The 24,041-nt window shown below is 42.8% G+C and overlaps 1 protein-coding gene across 3 annotated transcripts in view; it reads right to left on the bottom strand.

Moving 5' to 3' along the window:
• METTL4 (methyltransferase 4, N6-adenosine) overlaps positions 1–24,041 on the bottom strand; it is a 242,289-nt gene that overhangs the window by 200,861 nt on the left and 17,387 nt on the right. For all 3 annotated transcript variants that reach the window (XM_069731151.1, XM_069731153.1, XM_069731154.1), the window contains exon 3: positions 12,365–12,737. In XM_069731151.1, the coding sequence (XP_069587252.1) occupies positions 12,365–12,737 (373 nt within the window). The remainder of the gene's footprint in view (positions 1–12,364; positions 12,738–24,041) is intronic.

The following is a 24,041-nucleotide window of genomic DNA, read 5'->3' as shown; positions in this document are numbered from 1 at the left end:
GATTATTGGGTGTACACCCTCCTAGATCCACGCTACCGGAACAACTTACACAGCCTCATAACACCGTTGAACCGGGAGCGCAAAATGAGGGAGTACCAAGACACTGGTGCATTCCATCATCTTCTCCAGTCCAACTAAGAGCAGTGCTGCTAGTGCTTTACAAAGCAGCTCAGTGTGTCGAGGCAGTGGAGGAAGCTCAGCACAAACAGGGAGCAGAAGCAGTGCCTCAGCACAAGGCAACACCAGTATGGCCCAACTGTGGAAAACATTTGTGTGCCCGCCACAAATGTCTACACCATCACAGACGGCTCCAGTCAGCAGGAGGCAACGTTTCCGTCAGATGGTGACAGACTACATGTCTTGCCCTCTCAGTGTACTCCCATATGGCTCTTCCTTCAAGTTTTGGGTCTCTAAGCTGGATGCATGGCCAGAGCTTAGCCAGTATGCATTGGTGGTGCTGGCTTGCCCTGCTGCTAGTTTATTATGGGAACGCGTCTTTAGTGCCGCAGGTGGTGTACTAACAGACCACTCCTCTTCCAGATTAAATACTTGGTTGGCAACAGTATCCAGGTCTCCTGTTGTGTTCATGTTTCTACCACCTGAACTGTAATCCCCGGGCTCCAACACCGCCAGTTGCTGCTCAGAAGTGTCGGCCGCATAGTCAACACATGACCCAGTGTTATTGGGTTTCAGCAACGTGAGCTGATCCCCTGTGTATCCGGCAATTGCTCCTGCTCCTGTTATGCTCCTTGCACACGCTGAAGTTAACACTTATAAAATGTGTCCCCTCATACCATGAAACCGTCCCGGAGGTGGGACTTTCCTTCGTAATGAGACGCAGGACAGCCGTCATTCATACCCCCTTGGCGCTGGGCGCCGCCCCTCAGCGTTGTTTGAATCTGTCCCGGAGCCTGCGCTGTTACAGTGGGGCAAAAAAGTATTTAGTCAGTCAGCAATAGTGCAAGTTCCACCACTTAAAAAGATGAGAGGCGTCTGTAATTTACATCATAGGTAGACCTCAACTATGGGAGACAAACTGAGAAAAAAAAAATCCAGAAAATCACATTGTCTGTTTTTTTAACATTTTATTTGCATATTATGGTGGAAAATAAGTATTTGGTCAGAAACAAAATTTCATCTCAATACTTTGTAATATATCCTTTGTTGGCAATGACAGAGGTCAAACGTTTTCTGTAAGTCTTCACAAGGTTGCCACACACTGTTGTTGGTATGTTGGCCCATTCCTCCATGCAGATCTCCTCTAGAGCAGTGATGTTTTTGGCTTTTCGCTTGGCAACACGGACTTTCAACTCCCTCCAAAGGTTTTCTATAGGGTTGAGATCTGGAGACTGGCTAGGCCACTCCAGGACATAGAAATGCTTCTTACGAAGCCACTCCTTCGTTGCCCTGGCGGTGTGCTTTGGATCATTGTCATGTTGAAAGACCCAGCCACGTTTCATCTTCAATGCCCTTGCTGATGGAAGGAGGTTTGCACTCAAAATCTCACGATACATAGCCCCATTCATTCTTTCATGTACCCGGATCAGTCGTCCTGGCCCCTTTGCAGAGAAACAGCCCCAAAGCATGATGTTTCCACCACCATGCTTTACAGTAGGTATGGTGTTTGATGGATGCAACTCAGTATTCTTTTTCCTCCAAACACGACAAGTTGTGTTTCTACCAAACAGTTCCAGTTTGGTTTCATCAGACCATAGGACATTCTCCCAAAACTCCTCTGGATCATCCAAATGCTCTCTAGCAAACTTCAGACGGGCCCGGACATGTACTGGCTTAAGCAGTGGGACACGTCTGGCACTGCAGGATCTGAGTCCATGGTGGCGTAGTGTGTTACTTATGGTAGGCCTTGTTACATTGGTCCCAGCTCTCTGCAGTTCATTCACTAGGTCCCCCCGCGTGGTTCTGGGATTTTTGCTCACCGTTCTTGTGATCATTCTGACCCCACGGGGTGGGATTTTGCGTGGAGCCCCAGATCGAGGGAGATTCTCAGTGGTCTTGTATGTCTTCCATTTTCTAATTATTGCTCCCACTGTTGATTTCTTCACTCCAAGCTGGTTGGCTATTGCAGATTCAGTCTTCCCAGCCTGGTGCAGGGCTACAATTTTGTTTCTGGTGTCCTTTGACAGCTCTTTGGTCTTCACCATAGTGGAGTTTGGAGTCAGACTGTTTGAGGGTGTGCACAGGTGTCTTTTTATACTGATAACAAGTTTAAACAGGTGCCATTACTACAGGTAATGAGTGGAGGAAAGAGGAGACTCTTAAAGAAGAAGTTACAGGTCTGTGAGAGCCTGAAATCTTGATTGTTTGTTTCTGACCAAATACTTATTTTCCACCATAATATGCAAATAAAATGTTAAAAAAACAGACAATGTGATTTTCTGGATTTTTTTTCTCAGTTTGTCTCCCATAGTTGAGGGCTACCTATGATGTAAATTACAGACGCCTCTCATCTTTTTAAGTGGTGGAACTTGCACTATTGCTGACTGACTAAATACTTTTTTGCCCCACTGTATGTTAAACCTTTGGCATGCGCAGTTAGCGCTGACTGTCTTCTGACATCATTTGATGTCAGGCTGACTGCGCCTGTGCGGTCGCGCTGCCCGTGATCCCGCCCCACAGTGTCTTCTGATTTATTCACACTGCGGGGCTGGGATTCATGGGCATGCGCAGTGCATATCTTCGCCTCAGGCTCTCACTCATCTCCCTCCGCCTTCTTCAGACTGTGCGCCGTCTGCTGATCCCTAATCACCTGACACGGCCATGATGCCGCCCAGTCTGAAGAAGGCGAAGGAAATGAGTGAGAGGCGAAGATATGCAATGCACATGCCCATGAATCCCAGCCCCGCAGTGTGAATAAATCAAAAGACACTGCGGGGCGGGATATCGGGCAGCGCGGCCGCACAGGCGCTGTCAGCCTGACATCAAATGATGTCAGGAGACGGGCAGTGCTAACTGCGCATGCCCAAGGTTTAAAATAACAGCGCAGGCTCCGGGACAGATTTAAACAATGCCGAGGAGGCTGCGCCCGGCGCCAAGGGGGCATGAATGATGGCTGTGCTGCGTCTCATTAAGAAGGACAGTCCAGCCTCCGGGACGGTTTCACGGTATGAGGGGCCACATTTTTTAAGTGTTAACTTCAGCGTGTGCAAGGAGCATAATTAAAAGAGCCACTTTTTTCTTGTGCAGCATTAGTGCTGCACAAGATGGCTCTTTTAGTTGTAAACGCCTGGGGGGGTGTTAAAGGTTCCCTTTCAACTTGCTCCAATTAGGCCTCAGCCTACACTCTGTCATGTAATCCCTGGGCTCCAACACCGCCAGTTGCTGCTCAGAAGTGTCTTTGGCACGGTACTCCCTCCTGCCCAGCCTGGTTACAGCACGCCAGCTGTTTCCGGGTAGTGTCAAGGTCACTTTGCCTCCAATATGTTGTCCTGTCGTGTTGCAGTCGGGTTAGCTGACTCTATGGTGCCTGCAGTTTAGGTGCTTCCTATGTGGGCTGCGGGAACTGGCAATCAAGGCTGGTTCAGTAGTGCCAATAGGACAAGCTTCCCCTGTAGGACTGTAGGTTTTCGGTAACTACGACCGGCTCGCGGCCTAGCTATTTTTTTTTCCTGTGGACCTTCTGCTGCCTATCTGAGTTCCAGCACCATTAGCTGGTTCTTTGTAAGTCAATCTTGAATAGGTCCCCCTGGGTTCCAGTACCATCAGCTGGTTCCAGACAGAGCCTTTGGCTTCGGCGCCTCCTTCTGGGTATCCAAGTTCCACCAACGTCTGGTGGTCCTTGGTAGTGCTTTCTGGCACGGGTACCTCCTGCTTAGTAACTGGGTTCCAGAACGGTCAGCCAGTTCTGGGCAGTGTCTCAGCCTTCTTGTACCTTCTGCTACATTTCCAAGTTTAAGACCCCGGAGACGACGACCCCGGAGACGACGACCCCGGAGACCGAGAAGCAGAAGAACAAGAAGCTGCAGAACAAAAAGCAAAAGAACATTAAGCATAAGACTGAAAATCAGAGCAAAAGATATCTAAATTATAAGCAGAAGAAGACCATGCAGTGTATGGGGGTGAGTCCGTTCCTCCTCGTGGTGACGCTGGAAAAAACCTGCTGCTGCACGTCAAACTGAACGTGGACAAATCCTGTTGTAAATCATTTGTGACAGGCAGAATGGAAAGTGTAATCTTCAAACTTTTATAGATAACTACAGGAATGCCTGTCACAAATAAGAATATGATGAAGAAGAATATGACGAAGATGAAGAAGTAGAATATGAAGAAGAATAATAGTTGAATAAGAAGAATATGAAGAATTAAAAAAAAAAATAAAAAAAAAAAAAAGAATAGGAAGAAGGTGAAGAACAAGATGAATAAGGTGAAGAAGAAGTTGATGAAAAAGATGCTGCTGCTGAGGATGATGAAGAAGAAAGTGTGGTAGAAGTAAAAAAGAAGGTGAAGAGCATGGAAGTAGTGAAACAAATATCTGACAAAATATAAAAAATCTTTACATAGTCAATATCTTTGTAACTCCGAACGTCAAAAAAAAAAAAAAAAATACTGCTATTCCATTTGATTGGGCTAAACCTCTATGTCTTTAATGTCTCCTCCACCTCCCCCAATACATCCTACATTATTCTTAGTTGTTTTCTTTCAGGTAGAATGAACCTACAAGGAAAGAAAGGGTTTATTTTAATTCCTATATTTTTGTCCCATGGACTTGCATTGGTATCGGGTATTGGTATCGGCGATATCCGATATTTTTTGAATATCGGCCGATACAATCTGATACCGATATTTCCGAATATTGGAAGGTATCGCTCAACACTAATTATGACTATCATGATTAAAGGGATATCACAGAAAAGCATGAATACATAACATTTTACAAATAGTGCTGATGAAAAGCAGAGCTAAGGGAAAAGTTTTTATTTTGTTAGCATTTCAGGAGGATTAAAAATGTAGCAGTATTTTCATTTTTTCAAGGAAATTTACAAATTTTTTTTTTTTTAGAGACCTATCCTGGTTTGAACTGCCTTTAGGGGTCCTATATATTGGAAAAACCCCAGAAGTGACGACAATTTAAAAACTGCACCCCTCGACATATTTAAAACTGGTGTCATGTAGTTTATTAACCCTTCAAATGATTTTCAGGAATTAATGCAAAGTGGCATAACAGAAACGGAAAAAAGTGTATTTTACCACCTAAATGTCGCCAACTTCTGAACAAGCCGCTATAGCCAGGAAACTAAGGCCGCTATTTGGCCATGAATTGCAATGGCAAACATCAGGACCACACAACCATGATGTCTGGACGCCGATGAGGTTTAACTGGAAGCCCTCACACTCAACCATTTATATCATGTAGTCACTGTTTTACAGCACAGCACCATATAAGGGGTTAAACAAATATGGACAGTGCCAACACTGATCGTGGCTGATACAGCAAGTTGTCAGCTATAGTGGAAATATCTCTGATCAGTAAAAAGACGTATTGGAGGTCATTAAGGGGTTAATAGCAGAAATCACGATCTCCTATGGCCCGGCGTTTACAGGAGGATTGTGATAACATGCACGGGGGTCTGCAGCAGACACAGCTGTCATACTAATAATAATCTTTATTTTTATATAGCGCTAACATATTCCGCAGCGCTTTACAGTTTGCACACATTATCATCGCTGTCCCCATTTGGGCTCACAATCTAAATTCCCTATCAGTAGGTCTTTGGAGTGTGGGAGGAAACCTGAGTATCCACGCAAACACGGGGAGAACATACAAACTCCTTGCAGATGTTGTCCAAGGTGGGATTAGAACCCACGACTCCAGTGCTGCAAGGCTGCTGTGCTAACCACTGCGCCACCGTGCTGCCCGACATGACAGCCCATCGGCACCCCTGCGATCACGTGATGGGAGTACCAATGGGTGGGATGAATGATGTGCTTCCAGTCTGCTCATGTTAAATGCTGCAGTCAGTGATTGACAGTAGCATTGAATTGGTTAACAGCCAAGGATGGATTGGAGATTCACCCATAGCTGTTAGAGGCACTTTATGGCTATCAATACTGGGAAACATGCAAGCTCAGCATGTGAGCCTGCAACAAAGGCAGGGACACGGCCGATGACGTGCATGCACGTCAATGGTCATGAAGGGGTAAAAAAAAAGTTAAATCTTTATTAGTGATTAGGCGTGTGCTCGTACTCTAGTTTCTCCGAGTATTTCGCTGTGCTCGGAGATTTAGTTTGTCGACGCAGCTGCATGATTTGCGGCTGCTAGACAGCTTGAATGCATGTGGCGATTCCCTAACAAAACAGGCAACCCCTGAGAGAATACTCTGACAACCTGAGCATTCTCGGAGAAATTCAATTAATGAGCACACTCGCTCATCACTAATCTTTATCAGTTTTCATAGCAAGAAAAAAACAAAAACTGAAAAACAATGAAAAAATGCAAGTAACCTAATAGGTGCAGAAGTCTGCAATATTACATTGAAAAAAACAAAAAAAAAAAAAAACACCACGCCATAAACTCATTGTGGGAACGAAGCTTTACAGAGATATGAAGATACCCAGCTGTGATCGCACTGCCGATAGTTTCAGCAACATTGATCGACTAAGATTCACCTCAAGACATCTTTTAAACTCAGCTCTACGTGAATGCGTTGTAAAAGTTCCCACAAGCCTCATGTTGCAGTCATAATGGATTCTGGCTGCTAAAATTAATGACCGTTTTCTTATATTAATCCAGGGCCATCCTCTAAACTACTCGATACAATTCTTCAATTGAAATCCTTCGTGCTCAAGTGATTTAGAGCTTTACCTAAAGAATAAAAGTTCTGCCAAATAGCATATAAGGCAATGTTCACAAGTTACAACAGATCCAGCAGCAATCCGCTAACAACAAAGTTGTGGACTTTTTTGTCCAGCTAAAAAAAAAACAAACAAACAAACCTGATTTCAGCTGAATCAGTTACCGGACACGTGAACATAGTACTCCAATTTCTCACAATTACCAAGATCTCCGCCAATAACATGTATCAGCCCGAGTTCAGGCCATTTATCTCACCAAGAATTGTCAACACTGGATAGAATTGTGGCATTTTCAAGTAGAAACCCAAACAAGGCCTTCTGGAAATAACCATTATGGGTCGAGCTGCTGCTGCTCACGGTGTCTGTTAGGCTACTTTCACACTAGCGTCGTTTGGCCTCCGTCGCAAAGCGTCATTTTGGAGAAAAAACGCATCCTGCAAAGTTGCCCGCAGGATGCGTTTTTTTTCTCCATAGTCTTTCATTAGCGACGCATTGCGATGGATTGCCACACGTCGCATCAGTCGTGCGACGGATGCGTCGTGTTTTGGCGGACCGTCGGCACAAAAAAAGCGCTACATTTAACTTTTTTGTGCGTTGTGTCCGCCATTTCCGACCGCGCATGCACGGCCGGAACTCCACCCCCTTCTCCCCGGACCTCACAATGGGGCAGCGGATGCGTTGAAAAACTGAATCCGCTGCCCCGTTGTGCTTTTACTTCACAGCATGCGTCGGTACATCAACCCGATGCACTGCGACGGGCCCGTACCGACGCTAGTGTGAAAGTAGCCTTATTCTTTGTAGAGCTGACGTTACATCGCCAGTGTTGCAACTAATGAGCGGCTGGTGTTGTCAAATCATTAGTACTGCTGAGCCCACATACTGGCTGCAGCGCTGTTGTAGTGAAGACAATAACAGACCCCGGAAACTATGGTGGAGACTCCGTGCTGGAAGCAAGTAGTGTGTGAGTAAAGTAGTTTGCATTCTTTGCTTTCACAAAAAGAAACTGCAGCTGTGGAAGTGGGGTTTTCCCCAAAATTGGAAAATGCCTTTCAAATAAGGTCAAATACAGTCAATTGTGGTGCCAAATAAGAAAATGGATATAGTTACGGCACTTCCATCAAAGTTTTTATCCTCTTAAAATATTTCAGTCGTCATATGATGCAGCACTGTGTACTTACAATTGCTCCTTTTTCCCTCTTACCCAGTTAATTCTTCTCTTTTCCATTAGATCTGAGATCACATTATTAAAAACAGACTAGCTGAATCCTTCTCTACGTAGAAACAGGAGGTCAGTTTTTGCGTTATGGGTCAGGAGTTGCTGCAAAAGTCCCTAGGGAGGAGGGAGCAGCTGGGTCAGGAGATGAAGAGGAAAAGATGAGAATTTACTAGGTAGGAAGGCAAAAAATGAGAAATTGTAAGTACACAGTGTCAAATAATTTGATGATTGCAATATATAGTAAGAGGATAAAAACTGATGGGAGTGCTTCTTTACAAAAAAAGGCCAGTGTAGCATAATATATTTCTAAATGCTCAACAAAAACTAGAGGGGAGGGTCGCTACACACTGTCAGGTGTGTGATTTTTTCTGTCCTTATGCACACCAAAAAAAAAAAAAAAACAGTCTGATCAGTAATTCTCATGAAAAAACTGCTAAGTTTCTGCTATTTATTGCAATGTTAATCATGGACAGTACGGAGATTGCACACTGATGCCATCTTTGTGCTGTCTGATTATCAAGGACCCACACACAGATGGGCAAGTTTTATCTGTGACTGACCAAAGACGGAGGTGTCCCTGTTTTCTTTTTTTTTAGGATTGTGTATGGATTACAGACACATGAATAATACCATATCCATGAAAATCAGGGGTAGAGACAGTATGCGATTCATGGTCATCACGCAGGACGAGTCCTGAAAAGCAGTGTTTGGCACAATACAGTATCCTCTTTGCCCGAAGTGTTACTTTAAAACAATTTTCTTAATTATTCATGGACTGATAATTATCATCATGATGGTATTTGCTTTTAGATCTAAAGGGACCTTATTAGGGCAGTTGTACTGATGAATCTAGTGGACTGGTCGTATAGGTCAGAGCACTACAATAGTGGCAGTGAAGGAGCGTTTTCATCTGTTACTAATCCTGTGAGATTACTAACAGGTCTCAGTGTGCACAGCCTGCTCATGTCATATGTCACAATACAAATGCCTTTCTGCACACGACAAAATGAAAATTTCCTTCTGCCATTGTGAAATATGCTCCCATGAGTATGTGATTAAAGCAAGAACACAAAAAATTGTGATAAATTACTGTAATAAGCAGCAAACTAGAGGATTCCAACACAGACCTATATCGTGTGGGGAATGTAGCGTTAACTACACTGCTCAAAAAAAAACAAAAAACACACTAAAATCCCACATCCCAGATATCACTAAATGAAATATGCCAGTTACAAATCTTAATTACATAGTAGAATGCGATGAAAACAAAAATTATCAATGTAAATCAAAATTTAATATACCGTGCCGGTCTGATTTGGAATGACACTAAAAATCAAAGTTAAAGGCTGATCCAACTTCAGTGGAAATGCCTCAAGACAAGGAAATGCTCAGTGGAGTGTGTGGCCTCCACGTGCCTGTATGTCCTCCCTAAAACGCCTGGCATGCCCCTGATGATGCGGCAGATGTTCTCCTGAGGGAATTCCTTCCAGACCTGGATGGATGTGCTCGATTGGAATTCAATTCTTTTGGAATGCAAGGAAAAATTTTGCTTTTCCAGAGCCTTTGTACTACCAGTAACTTGGAAGTCCCCTATATTTCCACTGACAGGAGACAGACCTTTTTTATGGATTGATTTGAAGCTTTTATTGGGAATGTTTTTCAGAATGTTTGGGATCACATTTAGCCTGCGCTCTACAATGAGCACTTATTTGGGGATTTTCATTTAAATGCCTGAGTGACAAGATTCAAATGAAACCCCCGAGGAAGTTATTCACTATAATGAGGCAGCAGAGTTACTCTGGACTCTGTCTGGCCCCGTTCAGCTTTGTGCTTTTCAGAAGTGCACAAAACGGTGTTTGATGGCACTTTTATGAATGTCTAAAAATACGGACACTGCCGGATCACAGGCCAGAACACGTCCATATAGGGGTTCTGTCTGAATCACGCATTTCAAAGATTTACATGGAAACCCCGATGTACGCGCTCAGTGTAGAGCACAGGATAAATGTGAGCCGAGCCTTACTGTGATCTTTGGGAGGCAGAAATAAAAAAATAAAAAAAATTAATAGCAGGTGAAGAATTGGTTTTATTTATTGTTTACGTTCTTTGTGCGGTATAATTGTTTAGTCAACTTTATTCTTCGAGTTACAACTACAATTATTCTTCGAGTGCAATTACAAGATTTATATTGGGTTTTTATGTTTGGCTGCTGTCACACTAAAACACTTTTTTGCAAAAAAAATTATTTGTTTTATTTTGAGAGCTATAATTTTTCCATATTTTTGCTGACAGTCATGCAATTGCTTGTTTTTTTGCCCCGAGTGTCTTGGTAAGGCTCCTTTCACACTAGCGTCGGAATCTCCCCGTCGCAATGCGTCGGGGAGAGATTCCGATGCTAGCGTTTGCTGCATTGCACAATGGAGGCAGCGGATGCATTTTTCCGGAGCATCCGCTGTCCCATTGTAAGGTGCGGGGAGGTGGGGGCGGAATTCAGGTAAGGCAGGCATGCGTGCAAAATGCAAACGATGCAACAAAGAGATGCAAGGCCTGGTGGCGCGAATGAGGCAACATCATGAGAAGATGACTCATCTTCATCACCGCACTTCTCATGATGTTGCCTCATTCGCGCCACCAGGCCTTGCATCTCTTTGTTGCATCGTTTGCATTTTGCACGCATGCCTGCCTTACCGATAGGCGAAGGAGCTTCATTAAAATATTCCCAAACTGGGTCTCTTTTACGGCCTGCTGCCATTATAAGGAAAGAATGTAATAAACCTCAGATCGTACACACAAACAGATCCAGACTTGTCTGTCTGTGGCTATGCTGCAGTATTGTGCTCAAAGTTTCATTTTCTTGTCTGCTTGCCCTTCCTCCTCCTTAATCCTAGAACAATAGGATTAAGGTCTTTTTCTCAACTCTGTTCATGTTGTAACATTTTTGCCGTGAAGACGAGGCTGGGACCTCTGCGGAGTCAAATTCAGTTTTGAGAACTGCGTAAGTAAAGCGAGCGTCTGTGATAATATAGGAGAGAAACTACCCACTAATCATACAGAAACCTCTGGAAGAGCATGGCATTGTGAATGTTACACATATACAGCCTTTATTCTACTGAGTTAAACAACTCAGCTTTATCTCATGATGGAAGAACCTTTGGATGGTAAAATATTTTCCTCAAAAAGCAGTTTATTGAAAAAAATACGATTTAAATTAAAAAAATCCGATTTTGATTTTTTTTTTTAAAAAAATCATTGATTTTTATCCACCCTGCTGTGCTCCGATCCTCTCACACAGAAAGGATCGGAGCACAGCCGCGGAGGAGGCGGAGAAACTAATTTCTCCGCCTCCTCTGCTGCCAGCGAATATTGCGATTGACAGAGAAACTGCTCCCTCGCACCCACATTAGTCTATGGGTGCGAGTAACACAATGCAACACACTCTGATATCACCAGAGTGTGGTGCATTGTGTCATTCGCACCCATAGACTAATATGGGTGCGAGGGGGCAGAGTTTCACTGTCAACCGCATATTTTTCTCACATACTGATTTGGCATGAGAAAATAATCGCAGATGTGAGCTGCCCCATAAAGTAACACTGGGCTGAGTGATATGCAATGTTTTATCCCATAGCACTCGGCTGTGTTGTACGGTAGTGCAGGCGGCGTTCCAGTGTTGTCGGCACCGGCTCTGCCCGGGCTCGTTTGACATTGTTATGCGACACGAGTCCTGCATCTAACCAGCGGCCAACTTCGCTAACCCTCCTTTGGATACACCTGACATCCAGAGGTAGTCATAGCTGCGGGTGTCCTCTCACTTACTCCGCATATATCGGATTTGGCCGAAAGAAGGAGAGTGAAGCAGAAGCCCATTGGCTACAGGGCTAGAACGGCACCTGCACCTGAGGCGAGTATAGCGGTTATTTTATAAAGGTGGTAACCGTGATTAAGAAAGGGTTGTCCGAATAGTGGACAACCCCTTTATCTATATAAGGTTATATAGACTGCTGACAAGATTGCAGGACACTTGTCTACTGAGGAAACCTCTATTGGACCCTTTTAAAGTAATCTGCATATAAGATGGAATTCTTATAACAGTTTCAAAGATATTCTTTATGTCTGGTGCCAAATAAATGGATGTGTTCTGAATTGTCCCTCTAGCCCCTGTACAGTGGTCATAGCCACAAGCTGGTCATTTTATTAATTATGCATGAATTCATTAGTGTGCGGATCGGATGCACGGCCTGTGTTCACACGGAATGACCAGAGGACGTTAGAAATACAATTAAAGCACACTTTTCTAAATACCACAATAATGTAATTGGAGAACGCAATGTACTTACAATGCAGAAGGGGCTCCATGTATGAAACATCTGACAGCAGAAAGCTGCTCCTGGGTGGTATCAGGTATTTCTCACCCATTAGGTGAAGGACTTGTGAGCAATCAGAAGGGTTTTCTGTAATGTGTGATAAATAGTCGCCCTCTGAAGATAATGGACTTGCTGTGCCAAGAACATTGACCGTATATTCAGGTGAAGAACCAGAAGGCATATCCTTGGTCATGTCACAGAGGTCGGCCAAGCTCCTTTTGTTGCTGCACACTTCCGATACACCGTCACATTTTTCTTCCTCGGCTCCTGAGGGCAAACGAAGAAGCCCTTTCTGAAATCCTTCTTGAATCAGCTGCCGTGATCCTTCTAAAATAAGATTACTTATCTGGAGAGGGAAAAAAGAAAACAAGAGAAAACAGACTGTCAGTAGCTAATGAGAAAATATCAGATAGACAAAAAAAAAAAATATATATACTGTTCCAAGGCTATGACCAGGCAGTAATACTACTTTCTGTAACAAAACAGCCCATTTTGTTTTACTTTATTGGCATTCTGATCTATAAGAAATCATTAGAAAATGCAAGTTTTAAATGTTAAAAAAAATTATGTCACAAAAAAAAAAAAAAAAAAAAAAAAAAGATGCTCGTTAAAAAACACAAATATTTTGTGTCAAGGGGGCCTTACAATTATGAGTGCTGCCAGGCTGCCCTCCACAATCTGCTCTACACAAAGAGGACTTCAAGTTCCATCAAAGACAGATCATTGTACTCTGCCAAATAAGTGCAATTGTGATCCTATACCTTAGATCAAGGGTCCCCAACCTGTAGCTCGGGAGCCACATGTGGCTCGCAGTCCCATGAATTCTGGCTCGCGGCTGTCTGTCAGCTTGGTGTATTAGCTCCAGGTCTAGCAAACAGGTGTGAAAAACACATCTCAAAATGGTGAATTTTTGAGTAGCCCTGCACAGAAGAGCAGGTCTGGATGCACATATACTGGTTTTAGGGGTTTAGAGAAGATTTAGGTATGGGGGATGATATTACCTGTTAGAGCCGGTCCTTGAACCTGAATGTGACAGTGTGATGGGAGAATACTGAATTGGAGCATTTTGGTAACCCTTGGATCTCAGTGCACTGCTTTGGAGTGATTTCTGCGGAAAAGCTTCGATTATCATTATACCCGTAATGGGGGCTTTGGTTGACACTACGTTGAGGGGGACAGGAGCAGGATGTTGCTCGTGTCCCCCTCTCAGAGCTGAATGTGGCTCTCTAGGTCAAAAAGGTTGGGGACCTCTGCCTTAGATAATAGTGATCAAACGACAGCTCAACGAACAGCACTCTGTCTAGACCGCTCTCCCCCACATTCATGCACGGCCGGTTTGGTTGAGTGTGCATGTTTTTATTGGGCAGAGTGAAAAAAGTGGTTACTAGACAACTTTGGTGGCAGTTTATGTATCGAGGAAAGACAATTATTGTCTTGAAGAAGATCCAGGAACATACTCAGAAGGGCGGTAAGAACATTTCTAAAACAATCCACAGCGAGGAGATTGGAACAAAACAAAATCCTCTAAACTGCATGCTTGCAAACGCCAGAAGCCTGACAAACAAGATGGAAGAACTAGAAGCAGAAATATCTACAGGTAACTTTGACATAGTGGGAATAACCGAGACATGGTTAGATGAAAGCTATGACTGGGCAGTTAACTTACAGGGTTACAGTCTGTTTAGAAAGGATCGTAAAAATCGGAGAGGAGAAGGGGTTTGTCTCTATGTAAAGTCTTGTCTAAAGTCCACTTTAAGGGAGGATATTAGCGAAGGAAATGAGGATGTCGAGTCCATATGGGTCGAAATTCATGGAGGGAAAAATGGTAACAAAATTCTCATTGGGGTCTGTTACAAACCCCCAAATATAACAGAAACCATGGAAAGTCTACTTCTAAAGCAGATAGATGAAGCTGCAACCCATAATGAGGTCCTGGTTATGGGGGACTTTAACTACCCGGATATTAACTGGGAAACAGAAACCTGTGAAACCCATAAAGGCAACAGGTTTCTGCTAATAACCAAGAAAAATTATCTTTCACAATTGGTGCAGAATCCAACCAGAGGAGCAGCACTTTTAGACCTAATACTATCTAATAGACCTGACAGAATAACAAATCTGCAGGTGGTCGGGCATCTAGGAAATAGCGACCACAATATTGTACAGTTTCACCTGTCTTTCACTAGGGGGACTTGTCAGGGAGTCACAAAAACACTGAACTTTAGGAAGACAAAGTTTGACCAGCTTAGAGATGCCCTTAATCTGGTAGACTGGGACAATATCCTCAGAAATAAGAATACAGATAATAAATGGGAAATGTTTAAGGACATCCTAAATAGGCAGTGTAAGCGGTTTATACCTTGTGGGAATAAAAGGACTAGAAATAGGAAAAACCCAATGTGGCTAAACAAAGAAGTAAGACAGGCAATTAACAGTAAAAAGAAAGCATTCGCACTACTAAAGCAGGATGGCACCATTGAAGCTCTAAAAAACTATAGGGAGAAAAATACTTTATCTAAAAAACTAATTAAAGCTGCCAAAAAGGAAACAGAGAAGCACATTGCTAAGGAGAGTAAAACTAATCCCAAACTGTTCTTCAACTATATCAATAGTAAAAGAATAAAAACTGAAAATGTAGGCCCCTTAAAAAATAGTGAGGAAAGAATGGTTGTAGATGATGAGGAAAAAGCTAACATATTAAACACCTTCTTCTCCACGGTATTCACGGTGGAAAATGAAATGCTAGGTGAAATCCCAAGAAACAATGAAAACCCTATATTAAGGGTCACCAATCTAACCCAAGAAGAGGTGCGAAACCGGCTAAATAAGATTAAAATAGATAAATCTCCGGGTCCGGATGGCATACACCCACGAGTACTAAGAGAACTAAGTAATGTAATAGATAAACCATTATTTCTTATTTTTAGGGACTCTATAGCGACAGGGTCTGTTCCGCAGGATTGGCGCATAGCAAATGTGGTGCCAATATTCAAAAAGGGCTCTAAAAGTGAACCTGGAAATTATAGGCCAGTAAGTCTAACCTCTATTGTTGGTAAAATATTTGAAGGGTTTCTGAGGGATGTTATTCTGGATTATCTCAATGAGAATAACTGTTTAACTCCATATCAGCATGGGTTTATGAGAAATCGCTCCTGTCAAACCAATCTAATCAGTTTTTATGAAGAGGTAAGCTATAGGCTGGACCACGGTGAGTCATTGGACGTGGTATATCTCGATTTTTCCAAAGCGTTTGATACCGTGCCGCACAAGAGGTTGGTACACAAAATGAGAATGCTTGGTCTGGGGGAAATTGTGTGTAAATGGGTTAGTAACTGGCTTAGTGATAGAAAGCAGAGGGTGGTTATAAATGGTATAGTCTCTAACTGGGTCGCTGTGACCAGTGGGGTACCGCAGGGGTCGGTATTGGGACCTGTTCTCTTCAACATATTCATTAATGATCTGGTAGAAGGTTTACACAGTAAAACATCGATATTTGCAGATGATACAAAACTATGTAAAGCAGTTAATACAAGAGAAGATAGTATTCTGCTACAGATGGATCTGGATAAGTTGGAAACTTGGGCTGAAAGGTGGCAGATGAGGTTTAACAATGATAAATGTAAGGTTATACACATGGGAAGAAGGAATCAATATCACCATTACACACTGAACGGGAAACCACTGGGTAAATCTGACAGGGAGAAGGACTTGGGGATCCTAGTTAATGATAAACTTACCTGGAGCAGCCAGTGCCAGGCAGCAGCTGCCAAGGCAAACAGGATCATGGGGTGCATTAAAAGAGGTCTGGATACACATGATGAGAGCATTATACTGCCTCTGTACAAATCCCTAGTTAGACCGCACATGGAGTACTGTGTCCAGTTTTGGGCACCGGTGCTCAGGAAGGATATAATGGAACTAGAGAGAGTACAAAGGAGGGCAACAAAATTAATAAAGGGGATGGGAGAACTACAATACCCAGATAGATTAGTGAAATTAGGATTATTTAGTCTAGAAAAAAGACGACTGAGGGGCGATCTAGTAACCATGTATAAGTATATAAGGGGACAATACAAATATCTCGCTGAGGATCTGTTTATACCAAGGAAGGTGACGGGCACAAGGGGGCATTCTTTGCGTCTGGAGGAGAGAAGGTTTTTCCACCAACATAGAAGAGGATTCTTTACTGTTAGGGCAGTGAGAATCTGGAATTGCTTGCCTGAGGAGGTGGTGATGGCGAACTCAGTCGAGGGGTTCAAGAGAGGCCTGGATGTCTTCCTGGAGCAGAACAATATTGTATCATACAATTAGGTTCTGTAGAAGGACGTAGATCTGGGAATTTATTATGATGAAATATAGGCTGAACTGGATGGACAAATGTCTTTTTTCGGCCTTACTAACTATGTTACTATGTTACTATGTTAATTATTGGATATTTTTTATTGAGCTTTCCTGATTCTTCTGTCCAATTATTTGTCAAGGGCAGATATGGCAAACCAAAACCCACGCGGTTGGTCCGAGTCGCCAACATTGGCTAGTTCGGCTAACATTGATTTAATGTGTTTGGAGGCCTGTAGACTTCAGTAGTAACATTTCTTTAGTCCATAGCTCAAACTTGCCATTGGTGAACTAGGAAGAGCAGGATGAAATAAAATAGGCATCATCCAGATGGGATAAACTGCGCTGTACAATTGCTAAATATAAAAAATATGAATGTCATCAGCAAGAATTGCAGCTTTCTGAATATTCATGTTATGGAAGGATTTTTAGAAATAATGTCCCCCAAATACTTGGCAAGATTTGCAAGTCATTTATGCATTGTGTGTGCCTGCGCTTGTGACAAGTTACTGTGCTCTCCTAGTAAAATAAACAGCCATTATTAATTATGTATGTTGTGAAGAGATCCCTTCTAAAAAAAAACAAAACATACCATTCTGGAATTCAGTCAATGAAAAATTCAGCAACATTAATAATTCATGTGGACCTTGCTTGCAGAATTTTACGACATCACAAAAGGTTTCATAATCAAATTCATGGCTGCAGCCTCACAAGCCGAGCACTTCATGGGGGCAGAATTTATACGGCCCCTAGAACCTGCGATATTCCTTTCACACACGTCGGATATTAAAGAATTATTATTAACAAGTATTTAGCACATCTTCCCACAGAGGCAACAACAGGGAAATGGAGTGATGGGAAGAGAAATGAAAGGCACTCCAATCTCGGAGCCGGCGGACTCCAGTGCAGAGCTGAAGTTCTGCTCCTCGACCACCGTGTTTTTAAGAGGAGGAAGCTTTGATGGTTTACTAGACATCAGTACAAATTGAAGCCATTATTAGAAAACAAATCTGGCAGCATATAAAATCAGAGTCCCCCGCGGAGGAGTTTGCTATGAGAACAGCGGCTCAGCCCACTCAGGGAAAGCCTATAACCAGCATAATCCCTCAAGTTCTACCATATATTCTATCAAATCAGAGTTTAAAAAAAGAAAATTCAATTTTCAGTCCTTATTATTGAAGAGTCTAAAAAAGCAGGAAAGAAAAGTCCAAGGTGTTCCCATTGTAATAATAGAGGAACCATGAAGTGGCTGTTCCATCACCGAAAATCTATGGAAGCTACAATGGCCTCTGTAAGCCCACTACTCATCCGCTGGGCACTGCCAAGTTATTAACCCCTTCACGCCGCAGCCCTTTTTCAGGTTTTGCGTTTTCAGAGCCATACATTTTTCATTTTTCCATCAATAAGGCCATGTTAGGGCTTGATTTTTGCGGGACAAGTTGTACCTTTGAACGACACCATTGGTTTTACCATATTGTATAAAAAATTCAAAGTGCAGTGAAATTGCAAAAAAAGTAATTCCACAACGTTTTGTTTTAATCTTTTTAACATGTTCACTAAAATGCTAAAACTGTTACGAGTTTGTAGACACCAAACATGTATAGGTTGTTTTTATTATTTAAATGGTGAAAAAGAAATCCGAAGTTTGTTAAAAAAAAGAAAAAGGTGTCATTTTCCAAGACTCGTAGCGTCTCCATTTTTCGTGATCTGCGGCTGGGTGAGGGCTTATTTTTTGTGTGCCAAGCTGATGTTTTTAATGATTCCATTTTAGTGTGGATAAGAACTTTTGATCGCCCATTATTGCACTTTAATGCAATGTTGCAGCAACCCAAAAAAAAATGTAATTCTGGCATTTTGACTTTTTCCGCTATGCCATTTAAGTATCAGATTAATTCTTTTTATAGCTTGATAGATCGGGTGATTCTGAAAGCAGCGATATCAAATATGTGTATTTCTTTTAATTTATTTTTATTTTGAATGGGGCGAATGACTTGTGATTTTAACTTTTTTTTTTTTTTAACATATTTTTTTTCAGTTTTCACTTGCTTCAATAGTCTACATGGGAGACTAGAAGCTGCGATCATCCGATCATGTCTGCTCCACACAGGCCAGGATAAGATCGTGTGTGTAGCAGAAATGCTCACTTGCTATGAGTGCCAACCGCTAAGTGGCGCTCATAGCAATCCGGCAATGACAACCACAGGGGTCTCCTGCAGACCCTGGGTTGTCATGCCAACCCATCAGCGACCTTCGGTCATGTGACACGCGAGCCAATGTGGGGTATTAGTGACACGCTTCCGGCACAATCACATTAAACATCGCTGTCAGAGGTTGACAGCAGCAATTAACAGGTTAACAGCCACCGGTGGATCACGATTCCACCCGCGGCTGTTAGGGGCACATGTCAGCTGTTTTGAACAGCTGATATGTGCCGGGAAAGATGTGGCCTCAGCCCACATCAAAGGGAGAGACACGACATGTGCCGTACATGTACGGCATATGTCAAAGATGTTAATATTGTCACATTAAATCTGAAAGCGAATAGAAAAATTTTCTTGAACTTAGTAAAAAAAAATAATTAAATATACACACACACACACATTTATAAAAAAAACAAAACATGCATTCTGCATAGGGATATAAAATGAACTGGGGGGGGGGGGGTTGTCCCATGAATTTTACCCAACATACCTGCATGACAGAACGGTACGCCACTAATAAGCGTTTGTTATGATTAACTCCATTCAAGTATTACATGGCTACAATATGTCATTACTCTATATTCAGTGCAACCATCAAAATGGAGCACTACTTATCAGTTCACAGTATTGCTCCAGGCCCAGTGCCAAACGGGACATCTATCTCTACATTCAAGTTTGGGCTTGACCTCCACTAATCTGAGCCTATTAAATATTGACAAATCCCCTGTACCAGATGCAATTCATCCATGGATACTGAGGGAAATGAGCTCAGTAATTGACAGAACGCTGTATCTTATATTAGACTCTCTTATAACAGGGGTGGTGCCACAAGAATGGAGGATGGCTGATGTGGCACGATATTTAAGCTTGTGACTCAGTCGGCGCACGATGACATCACTAGATCGTGTGCCACGCTGTGCCAGCAGTGGAGCTGATGAGACAGGAGCAGAGCCTGGAGCAGCGCAGGGAACGAGGAGGGGAGGCGAGTATTGTATATGTGTATGCATTATACTGTGTGGGGGAGGCTGCATTACACTGCATGAGGGGGCTGCAATATACCCCGTCAAGGACCATGGGGAGTGCATTATACTATATGGGACCTCCATTATACTGTATTGAGGACTATCTGTCCCTATCATTCTTCCTCAGCCGGTGTCAAGAAACTCGGGAATAAGAGTCAAACTGCTTCAATATTGTCCATCACGCTCGTTTAACGGCCTGCACTCAGTGCATTTAAACACAACCGAAATGTTTCTGTATGATGGAGCATTTGGGGACCGAATTTAAATATTTGCCCAGGGCCCCACTTTGTCTAAAATCGACCCTGACAAGGAGATAAGTGCAAATCTAGATATTGGTAATACAGCGGATGTGATTTATCAGGACTTTGGAAAGGCATTTTTGATACCGTACCACATAACAGAAGCAGGGACTAGGGGAAACTATTTGGAGATGGGTAAGGAATTGGCTAAATGACAAAAAACAAAGTAATCATAAATGGCACGTTCTCCATATGGAAAACAGTCAGCAGTGGGGACCGCAGGGGTCTGTGCTAGGACAGATTCTTGTTAACCTTTATTAATGACCTTGTGGATGAGATTGAGAGTAAAGTGTCAATCTTTTGCTGACGACACCAAAATATGTAGGATATTAAAATCTGACTGATATTACAATATTCCAAAACGATCTGATAAGATGTCTGAATGGGCAAACAGTTGGCAAATGAGATTTAATGTAGATAAATGTAGAGTAATGCACCTAGGATGGAGTAATCCTATTGCTGCATATACATTAAATGGGAGTATGCTCAGGATTACAGAACAGGAGTAGGGCTTGGGTATTTACAAGTAAGCCGAGCAGTAGTACTCAATATCCAGCAGAAGTCACAAAAGCAAACAAGATTTTAGGGTGAATAAAAAGATAAAATCCTCCGTCCCACCCTATTATTACCCCTTTATAAAGGGGCGGCCACATCTAGAATATGGGATGCAGTTTTCAGAAGTTATAGTCCGTTCAAAAGCAGGCAATTGGATTATTACAAGAGATGGAAGGCCTATCCTATGATGAGAGGTTGAAAAAGTTCAACTTGTTTAGCTTACAAAAAAAAGAAAAAAAAAAAAAAAAAAAAGACTCCTCAGAGGAAATCTCATTTACATGTATAAATATATATGTGGTCAGCACAAAGTGCTGGCACATGACCTTCCTTCCAAAGACCATACGAAGGACCAGGGAGCACTCATTACTGGTAGATGAAAGGCAATTCCGGCAGCTAAATCGAAAAGGGTTCTTTACAGTTAAAGCAGTGAGAATGTGGAATGCCCGACCATAAGAGGTAGCAATGGCAGACACTAACAGCTTTTAAAAAAGGGCTAGATGATTTCCTCAATACACATAATATTGTGCGTTATAGTTAAATTGGTGACAATATGTACAATTGGTTGAGGAAGGTTGAACTTGATGCGTGTCTTTTTTTCAACCTATGTAATCCAAAAGTTAAATCATGTCCTAACAATTTTCCAAACCATTCTTAAACTTGAGAATAACCTTTTACTAGGATATTTCAGTCTTTTGAGCAGCTCAAAGCTTTGCAGTCTTTACTTCCTGGTTGTTTGAGGGTGGCAGGTACTTCAGAGTGATATGGTACTTCTGGTCATGAGTTCTGTCCTACTGCAATACATTAAAGGGAACCTGTCACCCCCAAAATGGAAGTTGAGCTAAGCCCACCGGCATCAGGGGCTTATCTACAGCATTCTGTAATGCTGTAGATAAGCCCCCGATGTATCCTGAAAGATGAGAAAAAGAGGTTAGATTATACTCACCTGGGGGGACGGTCCAGGCTGCGGTGGGCGTCTCGGTCCGGGGCCTCCCATCTTCTTACGATCACGTCCTCTTCTTGTCTTCACGCCGCAGGCATATTTTTTCTGCCCTGCTGAGGCAGAGCAAAGTACTGCAGTGCGCAGGCACCGGGAAAGGTCTAGAGAGGTCCGGCGCTTGTGCACTGCAGTACTTTGCTCTGCCCTCAACAGGGCAGACAAAGTAGGCCTGCGCCGGAGCGTGAAGACAAGAAGAGGACGTCAACCTATGAAGATAGGAGGCCCCGGACCGGACAGTGATGCCCATAGGACCGGACCGCAGCGGGATCGCCCCTGGGTGAGTATAATCTAACCTCTTTTTCTCCTCTTTCAGGTAACATTGGGGGCTTATCTACAGCATAACAGAATGCTGTAGATAAGCCCCTGATGCCGGTGGGCTTAGCTCAACTTCCATTTTGGGGGTGACAGGTTCCCTTTAACATCTGTCAGTGCTTGTTCTGAGTCTGCACTGTGATCACAATTTTTTCATGTAGAGATAACAAGGATTTTAAACAAGCACAGACTCAGGAAAGGGAGAGCTGTGATTAGAGGAACTGCTCTGGAAACTACTGATGCTGGTGGCAGAGGGAATGCGATTCTACAGGACTTGTCAGGGATCAGTCAGAAGTTGATCTGGAGAGGGATGGAGGGGAGCAGCTAAACTCAATATTCAGTTAGGTCCATATATATTTGGACAGAGACAACATTTTTCTAATTTTGGTTATAGACATTACCACAATGAATTTTAAACAAAACAATTCCAATGCAGTTGAAGTTCAGACTTTCAGCTTTCATTTGAGGGTATCCACATTAAAATTGGATGACGGGTTTAGGAGTTTCAGCTCCTTAACATGTGTCACCCTGTTTTTAAAAGGACCAAAAGTAATTGGACAGATTCAATAATTTTTAAATAAAATGTTCATTTTTAGTACTTGGTTGAAAACCCTTTGTTGGCAATGACTGCCTGAAGTCTTGAACTCATGGACATCACCAGACGCTGTGTTTCCTCCTTTTTTGATGCTCTGCCAGGCCTTCACTGCGGTGGTTTTCAGTTACTGTTTGTTTGTGGGCCTTTCTGTCTGAAGTCTAGTCTTTAACAAGTGAAATGCATGCTCAATTGGGTTGACATCAGGTGACTGACTTGGCCATTCAAGAATATTCCACTTCTTTGCTTTAATAAACTCCTGGGTTGCTTTGGCTTTATGTTTTGGGTCATTGTCCATCTGTAGTATGAAACGACGACCAATCAGTTTGGCTGCATTTGGCTGGATCTGAGCACACGGTATGGCTCTGAATACCTCAGAATTCATTTGGCTGCTTCTGTCCTGTGTCACATCATCAATAAACACTAGTGACCCAGTGCCACTGGCAGCCATGCATGCCCAAGCCATCACACTGCCTCCGCCGTGTTTTAGAGATGACGTGGTATGCTTTGGATCATGAGCTGTACCACGCCTTCGCCATACTGTTCTCTTTCCATCATTCTGGTAGAGGTTGATCTTGGCTTCATCTGTCCAAAGAATGTTCTTCCAGAACTGTGCTGGCTTTTTTTAGATGCTTTTTAGCAAACTCCAGTCTAGCCTTTTTATTCTTGATGCTTACGAGTGGCTTGCACCGTGCAGTGAACCCTCTGTATTTACTTTCATACAGTCTTCTCTTTATGGTAGATTTGGATATTGATACGCCTACCTCCTGGAGAGTGTTGTTCACTTGGTTGGCTGATGTGAAGGGGTTTCTCTTCACCATGGAGATTATTCTGCGATCATCCACCACTGTTGTCTTCCGTGGGCGCCCAGGTCCTTTTGCATTGATGAGTTCACCAGTGCTTTCTTTCTTTCTCAGGATGTACCAAACTGTTGATTTTGCCACTCCTAATATTGTGGCAATTTCTCGGAAGGGTTTTTTCTGTTTTCGCAGCGTAAGGATGGCTTGTTTCACCTGCATGGAGAGCTTCTTTGACCGCATGTTTACTTCACAGCAAAACCTTCCAAATGCAAGCACCACACCTCAAATCAACTCCAGGCCTTTTATCTGCTTAATTGAGAATGACATAGCAAAGGGATTGCCCACACATGTCCATTAAATAGCCTTGGAGTCAATTGTCCAATTACTTTTGGTCCCTTTAAAAACAGGGTGGCACATGTTAAGGAGCTGAAATTCCTAAACCCTTCATTCAATTTTAATGTGGATACCCTCAAATGAAAGCTGAAAGTCTGAACTTCAACTGCATCTGAATGGCTTTGTTTAAAATTCATTGTG

The sequence above is a fragment of the Ranitomeya imitator genome, chromosome 6, assembly GCF_032444005.1.
Source record: "Ranitomeya imitator isolate aRanImi1 chromosome 6, aRanImi1.pri, whole genome shotgun sequence".
Taxonomy (NCBI): Eukaryota; Metazoa; Chordata; class Amphibia; order Anura; family Dendrobatidae; genus Ranitomeya; species Ranitomeya imitator.
This window is presented reverse-complemented; position numbering and strand designations above follow the sequence as displayed.